Raw genomic sequence first — 20,882 nt, 5'->3', positions numbered from 1 at the left:
AGAAAATCGAGCCAGCTGAAGCCATGGCCAGGAGGAAGGATACGGACAAGCTCTTAGTCAGGTGGTCCAAGGTCGCCCAGCTGTTTCTCTCGGTCCTCTCTTATTTACCTTTCCTCCTTCCTCCTGAGTGCTGGTCCTCCTCTCTACTAGACAAGATGGGCAACAAGAGCAGTCTGATGTTACAGGAGCAGGACATCAGGGACATACAGGCGGAAACAGGCTGTGAGTAGACGCATATAAGACCAACCATTAATATCAAACTTTTTTTCTCATTATTTTTTTTTATCGTGAAGATGATCTCGCGGACTAGTTTTGCGGGATTGGTAGCTTTGAGGCGTCTTGCTGTGTTTTTTAGGGAGAGGTGGAGGCCAGGGACGTCCAGGTGTAGATACTTAATGAGGTTCGACAGGTAAAAAGTTTGGGGTAGTGGTCATGGGCTTGATCAGGTGTGGGGTCTTGTCCTGTATAGTCCATCTGGCACTCACCACACACACGTACAGACCCAGATTGTATATTTATAAGGGGGCTAATATATTAAGTAATCATATCACCTTACAGAGTTACCTTCTTCTTTTGACCTGTATCGCTTCTTAGGTCCTCCTCCTCTTGTTCCTCTGTTCTTCTTACTCGCTTTTCTCTTCAGTAATACGTAACTTTCTTAACTGAAATAAAGTCACTTATTTTCACTTATTCAAGCATTTGTGCCCTTTTTTTCCCAGCACTGCACGAGGAACACTTTTGCCAGCTTTACCATTCTTCTCTCGGTTTTCATATAATTTTTGGTGTTATTCCAGAAGTAAACCTTTATCATTGTGAAGGCCACCTCTGTGCGCATATCTACTATATTGCTCTGCCATTGCAAATCACTCTTTTGTGAAATATTAAATTCCTTATATAACATAGTCTTAGGGGAGATATATTGAGGGATTTATTTTTGTTTATCCCATTTTGGCAGTTTGACACAGGTTGTTAGGTTTGATTTAGTGGTCAGGTCAGGTTAGGTTAGATTTGGGTGTAAAAGTCATGTTAGGCTAGGCTAGGCTAGGTTAGATTTAGCTGTCAGGTCAGATTAGGCTAGGTTAAATTTTATGAGTTGTCAAATAGAGAAAAACTGTAATGTCTGGTAATTTGAGTTTGTCCAATTTAGCTAGATTAGGTTAGTGTTTGTTCAGGTTGTCATAATGAGTGAAGACTTAAGTGAAATTATATACCAGATGGATGTGGATACTAATTGGACAATTTTTTAAGTGATGATGGTTAACAAATAAGCTGTTTGTTGTTAAATCAATAATGTTAACTCTTAAATAGCTAATTTATATCTTAGGAGCAATTTATTCTCCTATGATGTCACTGAAATTACCACATAACTTTGATATTGTGATAGGTACAGCTTTTCCAGAGATTGTGAAAGCCAGAAAGACAGGCAGAAACAGACAGTAAAGCCTGACAACCATCCAACTAATTGGATCTCCTTCCAGTCCTGCCCAGCCAGATCGAGCGCCTCTACAGCCGCTTCACCAGCCTGGACAAGGGTGACAGCGGCACTCTATCTCGTGAGGATTTCCTGCGCATCCCCGAGCTAGCCATCAACCCCCTCGGGGACCGCATCGTGCATGCTTTCTTTAAGGTGGGGTGGCGAAGGAACAACCGAGGGGAAAAAGTTAATTTTCTCTCTCTTAAACTGTATCAGAGGATCAGACTGAGGAAGAAAAAGCTGATTCTCTCTCCCAAGGTTCCATTTATGAGTACTAACACTACACACTTCAAGATTAGACCAAGATAATTCATTGGAAAGAAAATCATTCTGTACGTGAAAAGGGAAGGGTTGGAGTGATTAGTTTTCTTTACATTCTCTCATTGTTGTTTTATGTTACTTTGTGGAGGTTAGTGCAAGATAGAAAGGGTACTCTCTCTCTCCCTCTCCCTCTCTCTCTCTCGTTAACCAAGTTTCTGTGGCAAAATCGACAAAATTCATATGGGATGCAAATTTAGGAATCGAGTCAGGGAGCTCCTCTCCCTGACTCGATTCCTAAATTTGCATGGTTGTAGCTGCATGAGAATGAAGTGAAGCAACTCAAAATGTTAAAAGACAGAGGGAGAGAAAAGGCCTGTGTTACCTTTCCTGTGTAGTGTGTTGGGCAAGGTGTTTGTGTGTGTGTAAGTTGCATTCAGACCAAAACTCCATGACGAATGTTTTGCTAGGGTGAATGGTGAGAGGCTGAAAAATACCCAAGAATTGATTTATTGATTGAAGGGGTGTAGGATAGAGGGGTAGGAAGTATGAGTATATAGAGCTAAATTATATATAAGACAAGACACATTGGTTATGGGTTAATTTATCACTGCTTAGGGAACCACTTTTATTTCATCTGCTAAATAAGACATAATAAAATAAATAAAGGTAGGAGGTGGCTAATAGAAGGTATATAGGTAGGAAGTATGAGTATATAGAGCAAAAATATATATGGAAGCCAAGACACAAGGGTTATTGGTTAATCTATCACTGTTTAGGGAACCACTTTTACTTCACCTGCTAAATAAGGCATAATAAAACAAATATTGGTAGGATATAGCTAATGGAAGTTGCATGGATTACCAATTTACATTACTAGAGTTCAATATGACATTTAATACATACACCAATATTTCATCCCATAACATTATTTGTCTAGAGAATTATAGGACATAGTACATTATAACATTACAATATGTACATTAAATATATATCTTACAGCACATTATATACCTTAAGAGTTGCAAGAAACAGATATACCGGTAGATAACTTGAGAGAACTTCCACGTGACCTTTTCGCTCATGTAACGACCTTCCTCTACATCCCATTACATTATTTCCCTCAAGAATCATAATAGACTGAGATAGAGACCTTCCACTTGACCTTTTCCCTCATGTGACTGACTTAACTCTTTCAACTTTCAGGAGAGCGAGGACGATCATGTCAACTTCCGCCAGTTTGTCCGCGTCCTCGCCCACTTCCGCCCCATCAAGAAGACGCAGGACAACAAACTTAATGCCAGGGAGGAGAAACTGCGATGTGAGTTTTTATTATGTATTATTTTTATAGTAAAGGAGACAACTCAAGGGCAAAAATAGATAGAAAACGACTTTAGGGACTGGCTGGTTTTGTTCTTCCTCTTCCTTCCTTCTCTCTCCTTTAAAGGTCGTACTGAAGGTCACATACTGCATGCCTCTCGTATCCTTTTTTTGTCTGTCTGGCTGTCTGCTTCTTGTTTATATACGATTCTCTAACCTCAGTCTAAGATGTTTGGATTAGATTGCTTTCATACTGATTTTTTTATGAGAATACACTACACTCAAGCAGTCCATCCACCAATCTTCCCCATGTGATCAGTCTCCACCCTATCCTGCTGTCAATCCACCGTCCTTCTTATTCACCAGTCCATCTGCAAAACATCCTCCTATTCACCTTATTTTTTTCTCTCCTCCCTAACAGTTGCCTTCAAGATGTATGACCTTGACGACGACGAACGCATCTCTCGTGAGGAGCTGCTGGCTGTCCTCCACATGATGGTCGGGGAGAACATCAGGTGAGGAGTGGGAGGGTATTAGAGGAGAATTAAGTTGGGGAGAACATCAGGTGAGGAGTGGGAGGGTATTAGAGGAGAATGGGCAGGGAGGAGTGAGTGGTTGTGGTTGGGGATAGTAGTAGGGGGAGTACCAGCAGGGAATATGATACAGATAGATGGACAAATCACTATGAAACATTAACCTTTAGACGGCGGTGGAACTATATATAGACGGTCCAAAATTCAGTCAGTCAGTTTAGTATGTCAACAATATAACAACACTTCCAGATTGCGGTTGAATCTATATTTAGACGATAGTTAACCCCTTCCCGGTAGCAGGGCAGATGTCTGTATTACCAAAAAAAAAATCGTCTCTGTATAGACGCAGTCGACTTTCATCCATACGTGTATATATAGATTCCCCGCAAGTGGGCATTCCAGATTGACGTCTATATATAGACTCTGCCACAAAACTGAACAAACATTTGAATCTATATATAGATGTTATTTAAGTTTGATTGGTTATATGTATATTGATATATTTATATGAAGGTTTAGATTCTGTATCAGTGTAATCACTGACAGTAGATGAGTCAGAATCATCAAAATCATCCAAAAAATCAGCATCTATATCCTCAGCTACCAAAGAAGTCATTTCTTCCGGCTTAACCCGAGAACGTCGGCAGACCCTTTTCTGGGCTTTCACGAGTCGTGGCTGTAGTACGGTGGACCCTAAAAAGGGCTCGCCATAAAACACCTAATTCAAGCTAATTAAGGCGGTGGTGGCATAGCGCAACTCACCATGAATGCCTTAGGTCATTGTGATGGGTCAGTGATCTTGAGGTGGGCTTTTTTGTCATGGTGGTGCTGTAAGGTCATGGCACACTGAATTAGCTATCCATACAGTAATCACTTGTCAAATTCTCTATAGTAGACAACAAGCAACTCTTGGCTAGATGCCACGCGTCACGAGACTGTTTATTGTATAACAAACACCACCCAAAAAGAATGGAGTTTGAGTAAAAGTAAATATTTTTAACGGCTTTATGGTTATGAGAGGAGTACTCTTTTTTTTGTCTCAAGATGCAATGTAATTTCTCGGCTTTCCCATAGCTGAAGCCCATGGGTTAAGAGGTCTCTTTCTCCTTGACATGATAGACTAATAATAAAATAAAATAGGAAAAAAAGCTACTCTTCAAATACTGCCACCATCTAAGGGTCAACTGAATTTAAATAAGAGCCAATGGTGTAGGAATTATATTTTACATAATAGTAACACAGTGTTTTTCCTGACCCACAGTGACGATCAGCTCAACAGCATTGCGGAGCGAACGATTCTTGAGGCAGACAGGGATGGGGACCAGATGATCAGCTTTGAGGAGTTCTGTTCAGCCCTGGAACGCACAGACGTGGAGCAGAAGATGTCCATAAAGTTCCTCAAGTAGGGCGAAGGAGAGCTGGGTTTCTGCTGCTGCCTTTCCACAGGATGCAGCAGTGGTGGTGGTGCCTCAGGTGAGCCGGCACAGAGGTTGTTTAGGTATCCTGTCATTAGACTATATTTTGCCTGGCCATAAAGTCATTTCATAAACAACTGCATTACTGGGAAGACTGTGGTCAGCTTGTTTTCAAATGCATTATTTCTTCATAAACAACTGTACTACTAGGAAGACCGTTGTTAACGTGTTTCAAATACCATCACAAGTTCATGCAAAGCAAATCACTTATTTCCTCTTCAAATAAAAGCCATTGTTTCTTACCAATGACTAATTGAAAATGGGCAGTCATGGCCCTTATACTTTTGATAAGAGGGAAGAATTGTTTTCAAATAATGTAGTAATGAAGATGCACATGGCAGACAAGTTACACATCTCATAACCCACATCAGTAAGAGCCATGCCATACCTTCACCTGTGCACAAATTCAAGAACAAACACAATGGATGCCCCACACTTGCCTTCTGTGAGTGAGTGACTGTAAGGGTACGGCCACAATGCACGTGGTTTGTTGGGAGGGTAGCGGGACGCCTAGCAGGTCGGAGGCAAGAACAAACACGTTATCTAATACGAGTGGCCATACAGGACGTGGGTAGCGGGTTTCCTCCAAGCTCACCCGCTACCCACGTCCTGTATGGCCACTCCTACTAGATAGCATGTGTTTGTTCTTGCCTCTGACCCACTAGGCATCCCGCTACCCTCTACCCTCCCAGCAAACCGCGTGCAGTGTGGCCGTACCCTTAGAGGAGATGTATGTGTGTGTGAAAAGCAGGATGATGACTGTGTGAATGGACTTACCCAGTGAATATAATAACCAGTCTGGTGATAATGTAATCAACTTACCGTGTGACCGGAGGCTGCTGGATTGTTAATACATACTGCATTGTTAAGGATGATGGTGAAAGCAGTAAAATACAATAACAATAAGTTAATGGAAGTAGATAATAAGCAAAGTCCTGTAGCATTCTATATGATCACAAGAATGACTGGCCTGAGCGCTACAGAGGTTCATTGAATTTTTAGTCGATTCTACATGACCAAAAATTTGAACCCTCATGTGGCAGTTTGAGTTAGAAAGATTAGTACATAGTTCATTGCACAAATAGTTTTCCGTATGTCTTGAGAAGATTGTAGCAGGGACTTGTGGAAGGCAAGCAAAGATGGTTTTGGAAATCATTGTTCTACTTCAACAATTTTGCACAAAGACAAACACTCCTTCAGTTGAGCATCCACAAAGCTCCGAGCTGTTGCTTCCTTTGTCCTCGCTGCTGTCCCGCCACGTCTCACGTGAGGTTTAGGCATTGGTCAAAGGCCAGTGTGCAGTTGTTACTTGTGGTCATAGCCATGTACAACTGGCATTGTACATTCCAGTAAACTATAAGGAAAACAATGGTGCTGCAATTAGAAGAGTAGGTACCAAGTTTTTTGGTCAGTAGATTGTCAACTTCATAAAATGTATTTTTCCTATTAATTTGGTTCCTAATGTTCTGGTGAGTGTCCTCAAGGCTTGCATCCCTCTCTCCCTCATGTAATGCACACGGGAACCCCATTCCCTAACACACTTGCACACTTTTGGCAAGTATAAAATTTCAAAATTAAAACTTAGAAGATTAGGCACCACAATATATATCAGTACTGCTTATTACTGCTCAGATTGGTAAAAATTCAAATTGCTTGTTAACTGCAAAGTTGCACCAATCAAAACACTTAAGAATGTAATTTCTTTGGGCAAGCCTTACTACTATTGCCTGGAAACTTTTAGCACATACATTATACACAGGCAAAATTTATTGGTAGGCTTTATTGGATGTATTCGAAGCTCTCTTACTTAAAGATGTCTTGGTTATTACTGACGCATGGCAGCTAAATGTTTTCTCACGCTTGTTAAATTCTACATTACTTTTTTCATGGGCTATTTTTGCACCATACCATTAATATCAGGAAATTAGTATAAGATGTATTAACCCACTACAAGTGGTTTGAAGAAATCTTGTATGGGATGGGTCTGGCACAAATATTGTTGGGACCGATCTCCAGGGAACAGCCTAGGAAAGAAGAGCCTGTAATTTGGGTTTTTTCGTCAGAGCCAAGGCATGAGGAACCTGCCACTATGCTAGACCAGTCCTGTGCTGCAGTTGTGCCTTCACTACTTGTAAAACTGGTATATGAATTAAGAATTATGCAAGGCACATTCTTTCAAAACTGTACAGATATGCATGGCTGCTGCATAATGTTGGGAACTGAGCACTTCACTACAATCTCTTGACTAATCTGTATACTGCTCTACCAAGCATTCCACTAAATATACTAACTAAGCCTTGCAGTGGCCAAGAAGGTGGTCACTGCAGTCCTGTGTTCCCCTCCCTGCTGGTGTTAGTGTTCAGTATTCCAGTCTAAGCAAATGTATGATGAGTGATTGTATATTAGCTTACAGAGATTTATATTATGTATATGGTGAATGTATATTGAATCCACATAAATGTATATTAAAATTTTCTCTATGTACATTTTTTTCAACTACACCTAATACCGTGGACAACTTTCAGCACAAACCCTAGTTCATTTCTACTTTCAGCATTAGGTTAGTCTCTTGGCTTTGGATGTGGTTAGCTTGTGAGACTGTTCTTCATGCACCAAAAGGGTTAAATTTACCTTTATTTAACAGCATCACAGTTTTGTAGCTCTGGCAGCTGGAAATCTCCTCAAGAATGGGAGTCCACATACAATTCTTCAGGCAATGCCACTCATAATGAAGCATGATGGACACCAGCAGCAAAAATTAAATTGGGAACAGAATAATTCAAGAACACAATTTCAATCTGGGTGGGATGCCTTACTACCTATGTCATACATGCCGAGTGGGAATGAAACGGCAAACTCTGGTATCCACTTTAATGCCATTACTTGGATAACCGAAATTTACAGCTACGCCTTAAAAACTAAAAAAAGAAATGTAATAAAAATGGTCCAATAGTCAATGCATCTTAGGCAAGGGAGCGAGGAACACGGGCAACACCAAGGCGAAGGTTTTGGGCTGGGAGGCAAAAATGGGTGGACTCAAATAAGGACTGGAATATGTCTTTGGCCAGAGACACCCGGGAACCCCTCGAGTACACAAACCTTTAATACTAAACACTGAGTACAAATTGAGATGACTATGCTGGGCATCACCTTGGAAGAGTGAGAGGAAATTTATACAGGACTTCCTCCTCCTTAATATAAACACAAAACCATAATCACAGTAATCGTCCTGCAGGGATTAATATGCTGATGACGCGGGGGACAACACCGCCCTTTGTGACTATTGGTGAGCTGGCATTGTGGTGGTCAAAATAACCTGAATATTTGTGTGTAAGGCATGCAGCATCAAGGTACATCAGGGGTCTAAGTTAGTGGTGGTATACGGAGACAAAGGTGAATGCGTGTGTATGTGCACACATGTTGTTGAAGCAACAGCCTGCCACAGACAGAAATTGCTAAGACAATCCCCCCCAGTGCTTGGCTTCCCTCCATGTCAATAAAGTGACTGCTTCCGTCAACAAACCATCAAACACAAACTGGGACTCTTGAAATTTTCATAATTCATGCAGGAAATGCAACAGCCCAAGACTGACACCACCTTAAACATCAATATCTTGTCCATACTTAAGTTTCAAAGGAAATGCAGAGTTGATCTATGTACCCAATTATTGAGCACTGGTACACAGCTTCCTTTGTCAACTCCTTTCCCTCTGAAGCATTAGGTTTCAGAACTCTTCCTCTTACAAGAACCAAAATTTAATGAACCAAAGTTGGCAAAGCCAACCAAATAATGTGATATGGATATGTTGGATGACTAATGATAATCCTGAATGATGGGTAAAAAATCACTCCACAAATACCAACAAAATATCCATTCATTACAGGCCTTTGCCTTCTGTCAACCAAGTGATGCAAGACTGCATTTGTTATCCAAGCAAGGCAGAAGCATCAACATTATACAAATGTCTAAACAAGGGAGTGTGTGTACTGTCATTAAGTGGTGTTATTCAAGAGGTGATGGGGAAGGGACCTAAACCAGTGGTAAAGAGTATATCAGTCACCATCATCACTGCCGTCACACAATGTGACCTCGATGTGTAGAGCGACTAATGATCCTGAATATATTCTTAAAATCACTCCCCAAATGCCACAAGAAAAAATCCACATAATCAAGACATTGCCACCATGGCACAACATGGCACTCATGCACAAAATTTAAACTAAATGCAAAAGTTTTCAACATGTACAAAAGAAAGCACAACAGGTTAAAGGCCAATTGTGTTGTATATGGAAAGTAATGCCCCGACTGACACAACGTAAAGATCCCGCTGAGTCTGGCACCAGTGGATGTGTTAGTTCTTGGCCGACCTAGCCCTGCCCCGGCCCCGGCCCCGCCTACCCCGAGGAGTCGCAGCGCCACGACCGCGACCCTTGGCCTCCACTGCCACTGTTGCCGCCGGTTCCTCATCTTCCTCCCTCTCCCTCTTGACGGCTTCCTTCTTTACGCTGAAACGGAAAAGAAGAAAAAAGATACAGACTGCCCACAAGTCTATAAGTGTGTACAAAAATAAGGCTTTCAAGTGCTCTTTTTATAATTCTTCAGTTTTATGGGTAAATTACACACATAAAACACCCAATGTAAGTATGGGCACCAGCAGTCTCGCACCCTAAAGTATACACTACACACCTTTCCACGGGTTCCTCTGCCTCTTTCTTGACAGCTGCTTTGGGTTTTGCCTTTGCCTTCACCTCCTCTACCACGGGTTTTGTTTCCACCTTCACCTCCTCAGCCTCAGCCTTAACTTCCACTTTCTCTTCCTTTGGCTCAATCTTCTCCATGACCTCATCATCTAACTCTTCTCCCACCTCAGATAGGCAAGAAATATCGGCCTGGAATGAAGAAATGAAGTTAAGGAGAGAAAACACAGAGGAGGGGTGATTATCCCTACAACAGCCTACCATAGCACTCGTAAAAAAAACTCACTTTACTATATTTGAGTGTAAAAAGACAAAACAGAGAGAAAGTTAAAGGCCAAAGAACCAGAATATATAAAGGCATAAGAATTACATACACAAAAGAACCAGAATATGAAGAGCTAATGCACAAGAAATGGTTTAAAATAGGGTTAAAATAAATAATGTAAGAGTAAAGGTCAACTTACAAACAGCGCTTCAGTAGTAACACCTCCAACCGAGTCCTCCTTCCCCACACCCTCCTCTGCCAAGCTGCCCTCCAGGCCTCCCTCAATCTCCCCGTCATCACACGCCTCGTCAACCGTCTCCATATTGTGCATGTCCTCCTCGAAGTTGAAGCTCGTATCCTCTTCCTCTTCCTCCTCCTCCTCTTCTCCTGTCCGTGCTGCTGCCGTTGCTTCTTCCTCCTCCTCCTCTTCCTCCAGGTCCTCATCTTCCTCACCCTCCATATCTCCGTTCTTCTTGCTGTCTTCGTTCTCCTCCTTCTCTGCTTCCTGGTCGCCCTTTTCCTTGCCCTCTGCCTCCTTTTCCTCTTTGTCCTCTTCCCCTTCCCCTCCTTTGCCCTCCTCTGCAGCCTTCGCTTCTGCCTCCTCCTTCTTCTTGCGCTCTATCTCGGCCTTCCTTGCTGCTTCCTCCTCCTCCAGTCTCTTCTTCTCTTTCTCCTGCTGCGTGAAGGGGAATATATTTTACTTTTAGATCACTTTAAACACTACCAATTCAATTTCTTCATCTCTGTTTCTCTCTCTGCTCTTCTACTCCTTTCTAGCGGGACTTTTCTTTACTCCTTTATTCTCTCCTACCTTCACACCCAGACCCTTTTTCTTCTCCTTTCTAGCAAGATTTATCTACCATTTCCTTTGTTCTGTACTCTCCTAGTTTCCTTTTCTCCCTCTCTCCCTGCTCTGTCATCTCCTTCCCTCACTCCAAGCCCTTTTCTCCATTTTACCCCTTCCTGGCAAGACTTTCCTCCCACCAATTCCTTCCCTTCATTCTGTACTCTCCTCACTTCCATTTCTCTCTCTGTCCCTGTTTCCATTTCCCCTTACTCCCTGGGTCCAATGCTCACCTCTATGGCCTTGAGGTGTGCCATCAGGTTGTTGTAGTGGTCCAAGGACTTGAAGTGTTCCTCGGTGTCAGCAGCTGAGGCGAGGCGGACCTGAGGACACGCCTTGCACCTGTAGTGTGACCGCTTCCAGATGAAGTTGAGGCCTGGTGAGTAAATGAACAGATTGGATGATGGAGGGTTGTGAAAAAAGATTGGTAAAGTGCAAGTTAGACATTACACATTCCTGGACATACTGTAAATGAGAGAGAAAAGCAAAGACAGAAAAAGAGACAAAGTGAAAAGAAAAAGAAAGGTCTGGTGGGAAGCACAGACTGGATGACGGAATATAATGAAACAGTTATTGGTAAAGTACAAGTTAAAAATTGGCTACACATTCCTAGGCATACTGTAAATGAGATAGATTGAAGAAAGTTGGGAGGGAAAAGGAAGGAGACAAAGAAGTGCTGTGGGAGTTATCAGAGGTAGCAAAGTAATATTATAAAATGACACTATACTATACATCACAAATATTTCCCCTCTCTCTCTCTCCAGCACCCTTATGTAGCACCTCCCTGGCTGTACGTCCTTACCTTGGGGTGTTGCTGGGTCGTAGGGCATCAGGTTCTCTGGGCTTGTCACCTCGGAAAACTTGGTCTTCTGCTTCATGTGCTTGATAGTGTCGGCGAAGAGTTTTCCCTCCTCTGTAAGGGCAGGGAGTGAGTTGCCTTAGAGAAACACAACCACACCATATTTCATAGTTAGCTTGTGGTAAAATGGAGAATGAATATGAGAATGAAACCTATTCCCTCCAGTGTAAGGGTGTGGAGTGAGTTATATCAATGGTCATGCCTTAAAGAAACACACCCACATAAAATTTCAGTTAGCTTTTGGAAAAATTGAGAATAAATGGGAATAAAACCTTTTCCCTCCAGTGTAAGGGTGTGGAGTAAGTTATATCAGTCATGCCTTTGAGAAACGGCTCCCCCCAAAAAATCCTAGTTAGCTTGACAAATTAGACTGGGTTTCCATTATACCATGACAAAACCTAAGTACTGAGCCAATAATGGAGAGAGTAAAGGCACCTTGAGACTATAAACAAATAAATAAATGAATGAAAAATAAGGCAACAGACACAGTGGCCTCCAAAACTTCATATAGGCAAGTTTTATTTTTCAACTAGAACTACAAAACTACACTGAACTCACCACTTTCTTCCACTCCAATGTCTTCAACCTCGCTCTCGGCTTCCATCTTCTGTCCCTCCTCCAACTGGTTCTGTAAGCAAGATCAAGTGGGATTAATAAGACTCAGAAAAGGGGGTTGCAAAGTTAATACACAGGGCACAACATTCATCCCTTCAGTAAGTATTGCACCAAGGAGGCAAGAGGCTAACCTTGAGGTGGGTGAGGGACAAGCGGTGCTCCTCCAAGTCTGCACGGTTGAAGAAGGTGGTGTTGCAGCAAACCACCCGCAGGTAGTTCCTCAGGGCCTGTGTGGAGGTAATAGAGGTAAGTTACTGATTGTAGATGTGTGAATGTGTGTATGGTAATGATAGTGGCTGAGTAACTTAAGTCTTGCATGGTCAACTAATGAAGACAAATTATCCACTGCCAAATACACAACCAGAGACCTACTAAATACTGAGAGTTAAGGTTGCAACTGATCCAGGCAAAGGTTACTCGAGTACTACAAGAGGCTGACTATTATAGCACGACAAAACTTTAGCACTGAGATAATAAAGGAGAGTATAGGCACCATGAAACATTAAATAAATAAATCAACAACGCAAATTAGACTGGGTTTCCATTATACCATGACAAAACTTTAGCACCGAGATAATAAAGGAGAGTATAGGCACCTTGAAACATTAAATAAATAAATGAACAACGCGAATTAGACTGGGTTTCCATTATACCATGACAAAACCTAAGTACTGAGCCAATAATGGAGAGTAAAGGCACCTCAAGACTATAAACAAATAAATAAATGGATGAAAAATAAGGCAATAGACACAGTGGCCTCCAAAACAACTCACAATGTGCTCCACTGTCTTGGCGTGTTCCCGGATGTAGCCGAACACCTCACACTGGCACTTGCGGCACCTCATGATGGGGCCCTTGATGCCCCGACGCAGGCTCTTCAGCATCTTCCTCTGTGATGCCAACTGTTGGGCGAGGACATGAAAGAAAGGTTAGAAACAGGAGACAAAAGACAAGAGGTTAAAAGTAGAATAGGTAAATGAGGAAGAAAGACAAAGGGGAAATATACAATGAACAATTATTATGGATTATATGCTCAAATAGTATACAATCAGCAGTGTATATATCTGCAGAAAACACACACACACACACACACACACACACGTTACCTTGGAATTGGCCCGCAGGAAGTGAAGGATGGCTGCACCCTTGGCATGGAAGGAGTATTTGAGAGTTTCATGGCGTCGGCTCTCTAGATGTCGCATGTAAGACTGGAAACGAGGAGATCCATTTGTTTATACATACGAAAAAACTTAATATCCATGGCAAAACCTCCCCACCTCTAATCCTTCCTACCCTGGCATGTATATAAATAAAACCAACTTACTGACTTTATCTTAACTTTTCCTCAGCCTCTTCTAGCCTCCCTCTGAATGCCCATAGCCCAGTCTCACCTTGATATCAGGGAACTTGGAGAGGCCACACATATGGCACTGCAGAGCCTCTCGGGGCAGCCACGTTATCTCCCCGGCCTGGTGACGCAAAGAAAGGAAATGTAGAAGAGAAACAAGAAAACTAATGATCGAAGGGGTACTAAACTTTTCAGACCCAAGATCTCCCCAACCCAATCCAATACCCCTTTAATATTTGCCTAGAGGATGATAATAGTACTTCCTGAAAGCCCTGACAAACCCAAATTGATACCCACGGCAGTATTGGGGAATCACTAGGAATACCCAATCTAAAATCAACTTTGAAGATAAACAAGAAACTACAACTCCTGATATGAAATACTCTCACCTCATTCTGCTTCACCATGTCAGTATCTTTCTTTCCCTCCTTGTCATCGGATTTTCCCGCAGCAGCTCCTTCTTCTCCTTCCTTGGCCTCCTTGTCCTCTCCCTCAGCCTTCCCTTCTGCCTTGCCTTGGCTGGAGGCTTCGGTTTCCTCCTTGCCTTCATCCTCTTCCATTTTGTCCTCACTGCTGGGCAAGAGACACAGTCAATATCACAGCACTGGGGAGGGGGGTTGTAGTGGGTGCCAGGGGGTGGGGGTGCAAGGGGGCCAGTGAGGGAATGGGTGTTAAGAGGGGATAAATGGCAATCACACAACTTTAGATTAAAAAGGACATCTTAAAAAGGAGCTCTACTTTAATAGTGTCTTGGAGTGGGATGATGTTAGAGAGCGGTTAGTTATCTGCTTGTTTACTGGTGCAGCTTTAGTCTCTGAGGCCCGGAGGGGGAACAAAGTGCGGCTCACCCACCTGTTGGTCCGTCCTGCATCACGTGCCATCAGGGAGTGAGGTGCTGGTGATGCTTCTTAACCTAATAATACTTTACATATACACACACAGCCCCTTCCCTACTTCCCTTTAGATGTATATACACACACACGCACACACTCACATGCACTCAAACACATATGCATCCTGGACAGTTCTTGCTTTACATCTGCACTAACCTTTGTTACTAACAACACTTAACACACAAAAATAAGAAAATCTTTCATTTAACATAAAAAACTGCAGACAGACATGTAAAGCAAGAACTAGTGATGCACCTTGCACAGGTCATTCAGTTCACCTTAAGTTCAGTGAACTGCTTGTGTGTCAGTTCCTTGTGTTCCCTAGAGCAGGAGGAACGTGCATGTCGTGAGGCAAGGGTACACTCACACCGCCCCCTCACATGACAGGTCTATACAACGTGTGTGGCCTTGACACAGGTGTGCTCTCCTAACCCTCTCAGCGGCCCCTACACCAGATGAAGGTGTCTTTCTGAGTGCTGCCGCCTACCCTAACCCTGGACCAAGTGACTACAGGATCGAGATGCTAGTGTATGCAACAGGCACACACCACCTTCCTCACTGGGGTGGCCCTGCCCGGGGTGGCACCTGGTGGCTGGTTCACTGATAGCAAGATGCAATGTAGCAGGCTAATGTCTGGTCACCTCCAAAATTATATGCCTTTGAGTTTTCTTAATCATGGGTGCTTGCAAGTGGCATTATTAAACAGGACATGTATGCATTCCTTTATAGCTCTGCCTGCTTTCACATTTAAGAATGAGAACTAGGCTTGTTTTAATGACAGACTGAAACTGTACAATACCAACACAGTAACAACAGGGCACCTCTTCTCCCCCACGGCACCTCCAACTCCTGAGTGAAGAGGTGCCACCAGCCTACTGTGAGCCAGGGTCAGTATGGCACCTAGGGCATTGGACCACTCATGCCTGCCACAGCAGGCCACACTCACCACCACCACCACCACAGCCAGGTCACAAGAGTGAAGGTGGAAAAATGAAGCAACTTGAGTACTGAAAGTCAAAAGGAGTGGAGGCACCAAAGAAGAGAAATAATGATGTAGTGGACTGAAATAAATATTACTGTTCCCTCACATGTCTCTCCTGGCAAGCTCTCTAGTCAAAAAATGATAAAGGGAAAAGGACATGTTGCAGGCCTGAGGTTTGGTGCGTGGCGGCAGGACTCTGAGTCCTCATGGCCCTACCCGGCCAGGTAACTTGCACCTTGGCCACACTACACTGAAAAGTAAAGGTGGGCCGGGGGCAGCGGAGGCCCTCCCTGGCGCTTACCTCTGGGGGGCCTGGGCCGCACTGGTGCCAGCAGCGGCGGTGGTGCTCTCTCTTTCCAGGTCGTCCGACAGGTCCTGCTCCTCCTTGGCCCGGCCCTCCCGCCCAGGGCCCTTACCACTCCTGGTATCATGCCAGGGCTTGCCCCGTCGGGCCTTGGCCACCCTGCGGGCCTGGTAGTCAGTGCTGCCGCTGTGGTGGTCCCCTCGGGGGTAAGAGGGGCCACCCCGGCGGTCCCAGGTACGCCGGGGGCTGTAGCGAGGGGGGTACCTGCGGGCGGGGGGCGGACGCAGCTCGTCCTGTGGAAGACACTCACCACTCAGTCTCCCCCGCCCACACTGAGCAGAGCTCCTTCAAGGGTTGGCTCCCCCGGCAGGCGGCTGCCCTGGCGAGGCACTCACAGCCCAGTGCGCTGCCTCACAAACTCAGGGTGCCAATCATATGTGGGATCAACATACTGTGATAATTTCTTTCAGGGAATAAAGACAATGAGTCACTGACATGCCAGCAGACCTGAGCGTAAAACATTAGTTTCATGAGGGCAGTAGGTCAGTGCTGTAGACATGACATGTTGGGTTCCTGTGACCCACCACCACTACCTGCTGTGGCCCCTCACACCCTCCTCTCACAGAGCCACCACTCGTCCTTGCTCTTCCTCCTTCTACTGCTCACCCTCCTCTTCTCTCCTCCTCCTCCTCCTCCTGAGGGAGCCACAGGGCAGCTCCATCTCTCCTCACCAGCTCTTCTTCCTCTCCTCCTCCTCCCACTTTCTCCTCCTCCTCCCAGACCAATAGTGCACATTTGAAGGCTTGGGGTACAAGTTTGCTGTATAAACATACAACTGAAAGCATTAGTCCCTTTACATCCAAATATACATTATGTATTTAGGAGTCAGTCTCAGAGATGACCAAATGAGACAAATTTAGGAGCTAAACACACTCAAGCACATCCTTATAGGAACCCCCATCCCTGATAGTCCCCAACAGCACCCCCATGCAGTAACTCACCCACTCCATGCGCCTCATCTTCCTTGGGGGCGGCCCGTGCTCCCACGCGTCGCGGCCTTCACCCATAGCGTTGTCCTGCGGGGGAAAGGTGATCACTGGCAAGAATAAAGGCAGCTTAGGAACATGACAAACCTCGTTAGGCGTTCACAAATATTTGCCGAGTAAAGCATTATATATTGTCTATCACTGCAATACAGTAGTTAAATCAATATTTCCACAAATTGCTTGCTTGAAATATTCTCCCACAAGAACTCCCACATAAGCTAATTTTTCCCACAAAGTGGCAACACAATTCTAGGAGTGCACCCAAGTACTTTACACAAGAACTGATCACATAAAAGACTCAGATAATTTTACCAACTCCAACTCCAGCCGAAAGCAGCCGACTCCTTAACTCTGAATCCACACCCCTGGTTATCTATATGGTCATTGGCAGGAGCCTTTTTTACTTTGAACTTCTTAACTGCTTCCACTCTCACCCTCCATCTCCCACTTTGGATGTGGATGCCTTAAATTTATTTATAGTTATTATTTATAAAAATTTAAGTAATAGTAACATACCCTGAAATACACCCCATATCTGGATATATGGCTTGTATTATTGGCCGGCTTAATTTTAATACATCACAAATAAATACTTCCCGAGAATTCAAGGTGATTTATAACTGATGAAAGAAGGGAAAATATCATTGCCACAGGGAAATAAACATGACATCAGCTTACTGATGAGAGGACAGCGTTGAGAATATTCAGAGCCAGCTTGGACTTGTCGTTGCCCATCTGACTCAGCTGATTAAGGGAGCCAATCAGCTGGGAGGTGCCTGCCCCACCCCCACTTCCCCCGCTGCTCCCCATGCCCATGCCAGTGGCCCCGAATGCTGAGGCGTGGGCCCCATAGCCGCCCCCGCCACCCACCTCCCGAGGGCCCATGCCGGCATCCCAGGGGTTCACCATGTGGCCACCGCTGCGTCGGGACTCGCTGTACCTGCACATGGAAGCACACCGTAAGAACATCCATTACCTGCTGCTGAAAACAACTGTATATGTATATTCATCACACTGCAGACCAACTTTCTTTTCTACTACTTGGTGGTAGATTAAGGCATAATTATACATAACTAAAATAACAATAACAGCAGAATCATTACTATAGCACCTACTACCACCAATAATAATAATAATATCAACTCTTTACCCTTTCGATAAGTGACGCAGACGTCGGCATCACAGTATGGAAAGGGTTAAGAGGAAATGGAAGAGGATTAATCCTCTTCCATTTCCTCTTAATCCTCTCCTAAGCCTCTTAAGAGGAAAGGAAGAGGATTAAGAGGTTTAGAAGAGGATTAATCCTCTTCCATACTGTGACGCCGACGTCTGTGTCACCGTATTGAAAGGGTTAACACCACCACTCCTTCAGGTCACCACCATCACCCCTCACCTATCATGGTAGCTGGTGTTGTCTCGGTAGCTGCTCGAGGCCACCCCGTGCCCTCCCCCTCCTCTGTACCTACTGCCACCACTGCCGCTGCTTCCCCCACTGGCTCCCCCTCGCCCATACCCCCGGCCACCGCCACTACTGCTGCTGTTGCCCACGCGGCCGCCCCAGGCATAGTTGCCCCGGCCTCTGCCTCGACCTCTACTGCTGGAGAAAACAGGGGAAGGTGGTGAGTATAAGAAGATAACAGTATACTCTACAAACTGAAGTATGCTCCATGTTTGAGTAATATTTTCATTTATATCTAAAACAATAATAATGACATGGCTGGCAAAGGAAACAACATTAACACACATAATAAAAGAACTGTCAAACCTCACCTGTAGCGAGCTCCTCCCCCAGCGTCACGGCTGTCATAGTCACCCTTGTCGTAGTGACTTGGCATCCTGGGGGGGAAGAAGGAAGTGCCAATATTGTGATCAGGACAGTTGTTGAAGTGATAGATAAAAAATACCAATTTGACTAACAAACTAACCAATATTTTCTAAGTTGAACATCCTACTTCTTGTTTCACCTCCGAATTTCAAGGGAGGAACCAGAAATTGTTAAAGGGCAAACAGCTGCCTAACATTTCTAAGGATGACAACCACTTCCATGCAAAAAAAATAAAAAATAATAATAATAATAATTGCCCAGTTATCGAAAACGGCCCTCTCAAGTCCATTTCCCCAAGAACTATTCATACACTAATATCATCCCCACAGTAACTAATGCCAGAAAAGTAATGTAAATACCACGACCACCCACGGCTCAGTAAACAGCACTCTGTCATACCAAACAACAAGCATGGAACCACATCAACTTAATAACAAACAAATCCCTTCCATAAAGCCCTAAAGAAAACACCTAAATACATCGCATGAAGACTCCCGAACCGGAATACAACAAGGATACAAGTACGAAAAGAGGAAAACGAATAACGTAGAAAAGGGTGGGGGGCGGCTTGCTGGTCCATGGTGGCGCCGATGCCCGCCTCCCTCATTACCCAGCCATACCTTTCACGCCTTTAATCCCCTTCCCATGCCCTTAACAACTGAATGAAAGGAACCTCGTGGACTCCAATACATTCCCGCCGAGGGCTTCAGACCAGCGTGGCGAAGTTCAATAAGGGAAGAAAAATCATAATAGCCAATGGCCGTCCCCCACGTACTCCAGCCCCGCCATACACCTCATGTCTTTAATCCCTTCCCATGTCATTAATAACCGAATGTAATCAACCTCGTGGCTCCCATTACCTTCTTGCCGAGGCCTCCAGACCAACGAGCGGCAGGAAGTCCAATAAGGGAAGAAAATGATGCTCCCCAATGGCTGTCTCCCTTATCCTCCATTCACACTTCACGCCTTAAATTCCCTTCCCATATCATTAATAACCGAATGTAATCAACCTCGTGGGTCCCAATACCTTCCTGCCGAGGCCTCCAGACCAGCGTGGCGGCAGGAAGTTCAATAAAGAAAAAAATGATACTCGCCAATGGCCGGGGCGTTGTATTGGTCGATAATCACTCATGCCTTTCATACACACTTTTCACGCCCTTATTCTTCACCCTTCGACCTCCTGGATAATCATATATATAGTTTCTTTCCTCCAAACTCACCTGGCGCGCTAAATGTCCTCCTGGCCGCGGGGAAAGGTGGAATAATGAGGAAAAGGATGAGACGTGCGGCGCCACCACGTCCTTACCGCCCCGTGTGCCTCACTGCCTCCAATGGTCCCAGATTATCGTACTCAGACCCTCGTATTTACCGGTTTCTGATGCCTAACTATTGCCAAGAAACATCAGTAATTAACCATTTTAACGATAATAATATAAGAAGGCAGTTATTTGGGTCGAGGAGGCAGTTTTTGGGGTCGGAAATCGGTAAACATAAGAGGCTGAGTACGGCAATCTGGCATCGTTGGGCCGGTCCTTTATTTTATCTAGTTTCGCATGTAAAATATCTTTAGACTATAGTGAAACCAGCTTGTTGAGACCGTTTCATAGGGTAACTAACTAATGAGAGGGGCATATGTCCGGGGGCGCATTGCTTCACTCACTCGACGTCTGCACCTCACTCCCCATAAACAATAGGCTATCTATAGAGCAAGTATTTAGAGATTCAAGTAAATTTCTATGAATTTTAATTTCATATATTCCTTGAAAATGGTATAATGGTAGGCTATGAATAAGACAAACCTCTGAAACACATATTTTTAGCTTTACAATAAGCCTGATGAATACATGTAAATAAATAAATCAGTTCTACATGCATGAAATAGAATTATGAAAGTAGAGGAGTTAGCTGAAATATTTTATTATTTTTTTTCCATTTTTTCGATTATTTTTCTGCATAACTTGAGAATTTCTATTTGTCTGGCAACACTGCGACACTGATGACTGCTAGTGAAGATGCTGGTGACCTCTTGCAAAAGGGATTTGGACAGCACAGGGATGAAAAAGTGAAGATGCTGGTTAATTCTTGCATAAGGGATCGATGTGGACAACACAGGGATGAAAGAGTGAAGATGCTGTTTAACTCT

At 44.0% G+C, this 20,882-nt stretch overlaps 2 protein-coding genes across 6 annotated transcripts; one reads left to right on the top strand and one right to left on the bottom strand.

Moving 5' to 3' along the window:
- The first annotated feature begins 42 nt into the window (after positions 1–42).
- LOC127004876 (calcineurin B homologous protein 1-like) lies at positions 43–7,544 on the top strand. The gene is made up of 5 exons (XM_050873079.1): positions 43–222; positions 1,479–1,627; positions 2,939–3,053; positions 3,474–3,567; positions 4,847–7,544. Exons 1-5 carry the CDS (start codon positions 156–158, stop codon positions 4,989–4,991), a joined length of 570 nt encoding a protein of 189 aa, XP_050729036.1. The 5' UTR covers positions 43–155; the 3' UTR covers positions 4,992–7,544.
- Positions 7,545–7,917: 373 nt separating this feature from the next.
- On the bottom strand, positions 7,918–20,088 carry LOC127004870 (zinc finger protein on ecdysone puffs-like). Of its 5 annotated transcripts, none has more exons than XM_050873056.1 (17): positions 19,960–20,088; positions 18,685–18,750; positions 18,308–18,511; positions 17,593–17,854; positions 16,870–16,944; positions 15,866–16,161; positions 14,079–14,262; positions 13,733–13,810; positions 13,448–13,549; positions 13,115–13,243; positions 12,473–12,568; positions 12,285–12,354; positions 11,670–11,804; positions 11,101–11,243; positions 10,223–10,699; positions 9,748–9,950; positions 7,918–9,566 (listed from the first exon to the last, which is right to left on the bottom strand). In XM_050873056.1, exons 2-17 carry the CDS (start codon positions 18,747–18,749, stop codon positions 9,413–9,415), a joined length of 2,673 nt encoding a protein of 890 aa, XP_050729013.1. In that variant the 5' UTR covers position 18,750; positions 19,960–20,088; the 3' UTR covers positions 7,918–9,412. The 5 variants fall into 5 exon arrangements, with proteins under 5 accessions (XP_050729013.1, XP_050729017.1, XP_050729014.1 ...); XM_050873060.1 differs by having other exon boundaries at positions 11,670–11,780; XM_050873057.1 differs by having other exon boundaries at positions 14,079–14,259.
- Positions 20,089–20,882: the final 794 nt, after the last annotated feature.

Source organism: Eriocheir sinensis, chromosome 29 (assembly GCF_024679095.1).
Source record: "Eriocheir sinensis breed Jianghai 21 chromosome 29, ASM2467909v1, whole genome shotgun sequence".
In the NCBI taxonomy this organism is placed as follows: domain Eukaryota; kingdom Metazoa; phylum Arthropoda; class Malacostraca; order Decapoda; family Varunidae; genus Eriocheir; species Eriocheir sinensis.
This window is presented reverse-complemented; position numbering and strand designations above follow the sequence as displayed.

Bases quoted from the DNA above. Each gene is read 5' to 3' on its own strand.
- LOC127004876 (XM_050873079.1), top strand. From the start codon at position 156: ATGGGCAACAAGAGCAGTCTGATGTTACAGGAGCAGGACATCAGGGAC. The intron at 223-1,478 runs GTGAGTAGACGC...ATCTCCTTCCAG, and splicing joins CATACAGGCGGAAACAGGCT to TCCTGCCCAGCCAGATCGAG. The intron at 1,628-2,938 runs GTGGGGTGGCGA...TTCAACTTTCAG, and splicing joins TCGTGCATGCTTTCTTTAAG to GAGAGCGAGGACGATCATGT.
- LOC127004870 (XM_050873056.1), bottom strand. From the start codon at position 18,749: ATGCCAAGTCACTACGACAAGGGTGACTATGACAGCCGTGACGCTGGG. The intron at 16,945-17,592 runs GTAAGCTGATGT...TTTCCCCCGCAG, and splicing joins TCAACGCTGTCCTCTCATCA to GACAACGCTATGGGTGAAGG. The intron at 12,569-13,114 runs GTGAGTTGTTTT...ACCTCCACACAG, and splicing joins CCAAGACAGTGGAGCACATT to GCCCTGAGGAACTACCTGCG.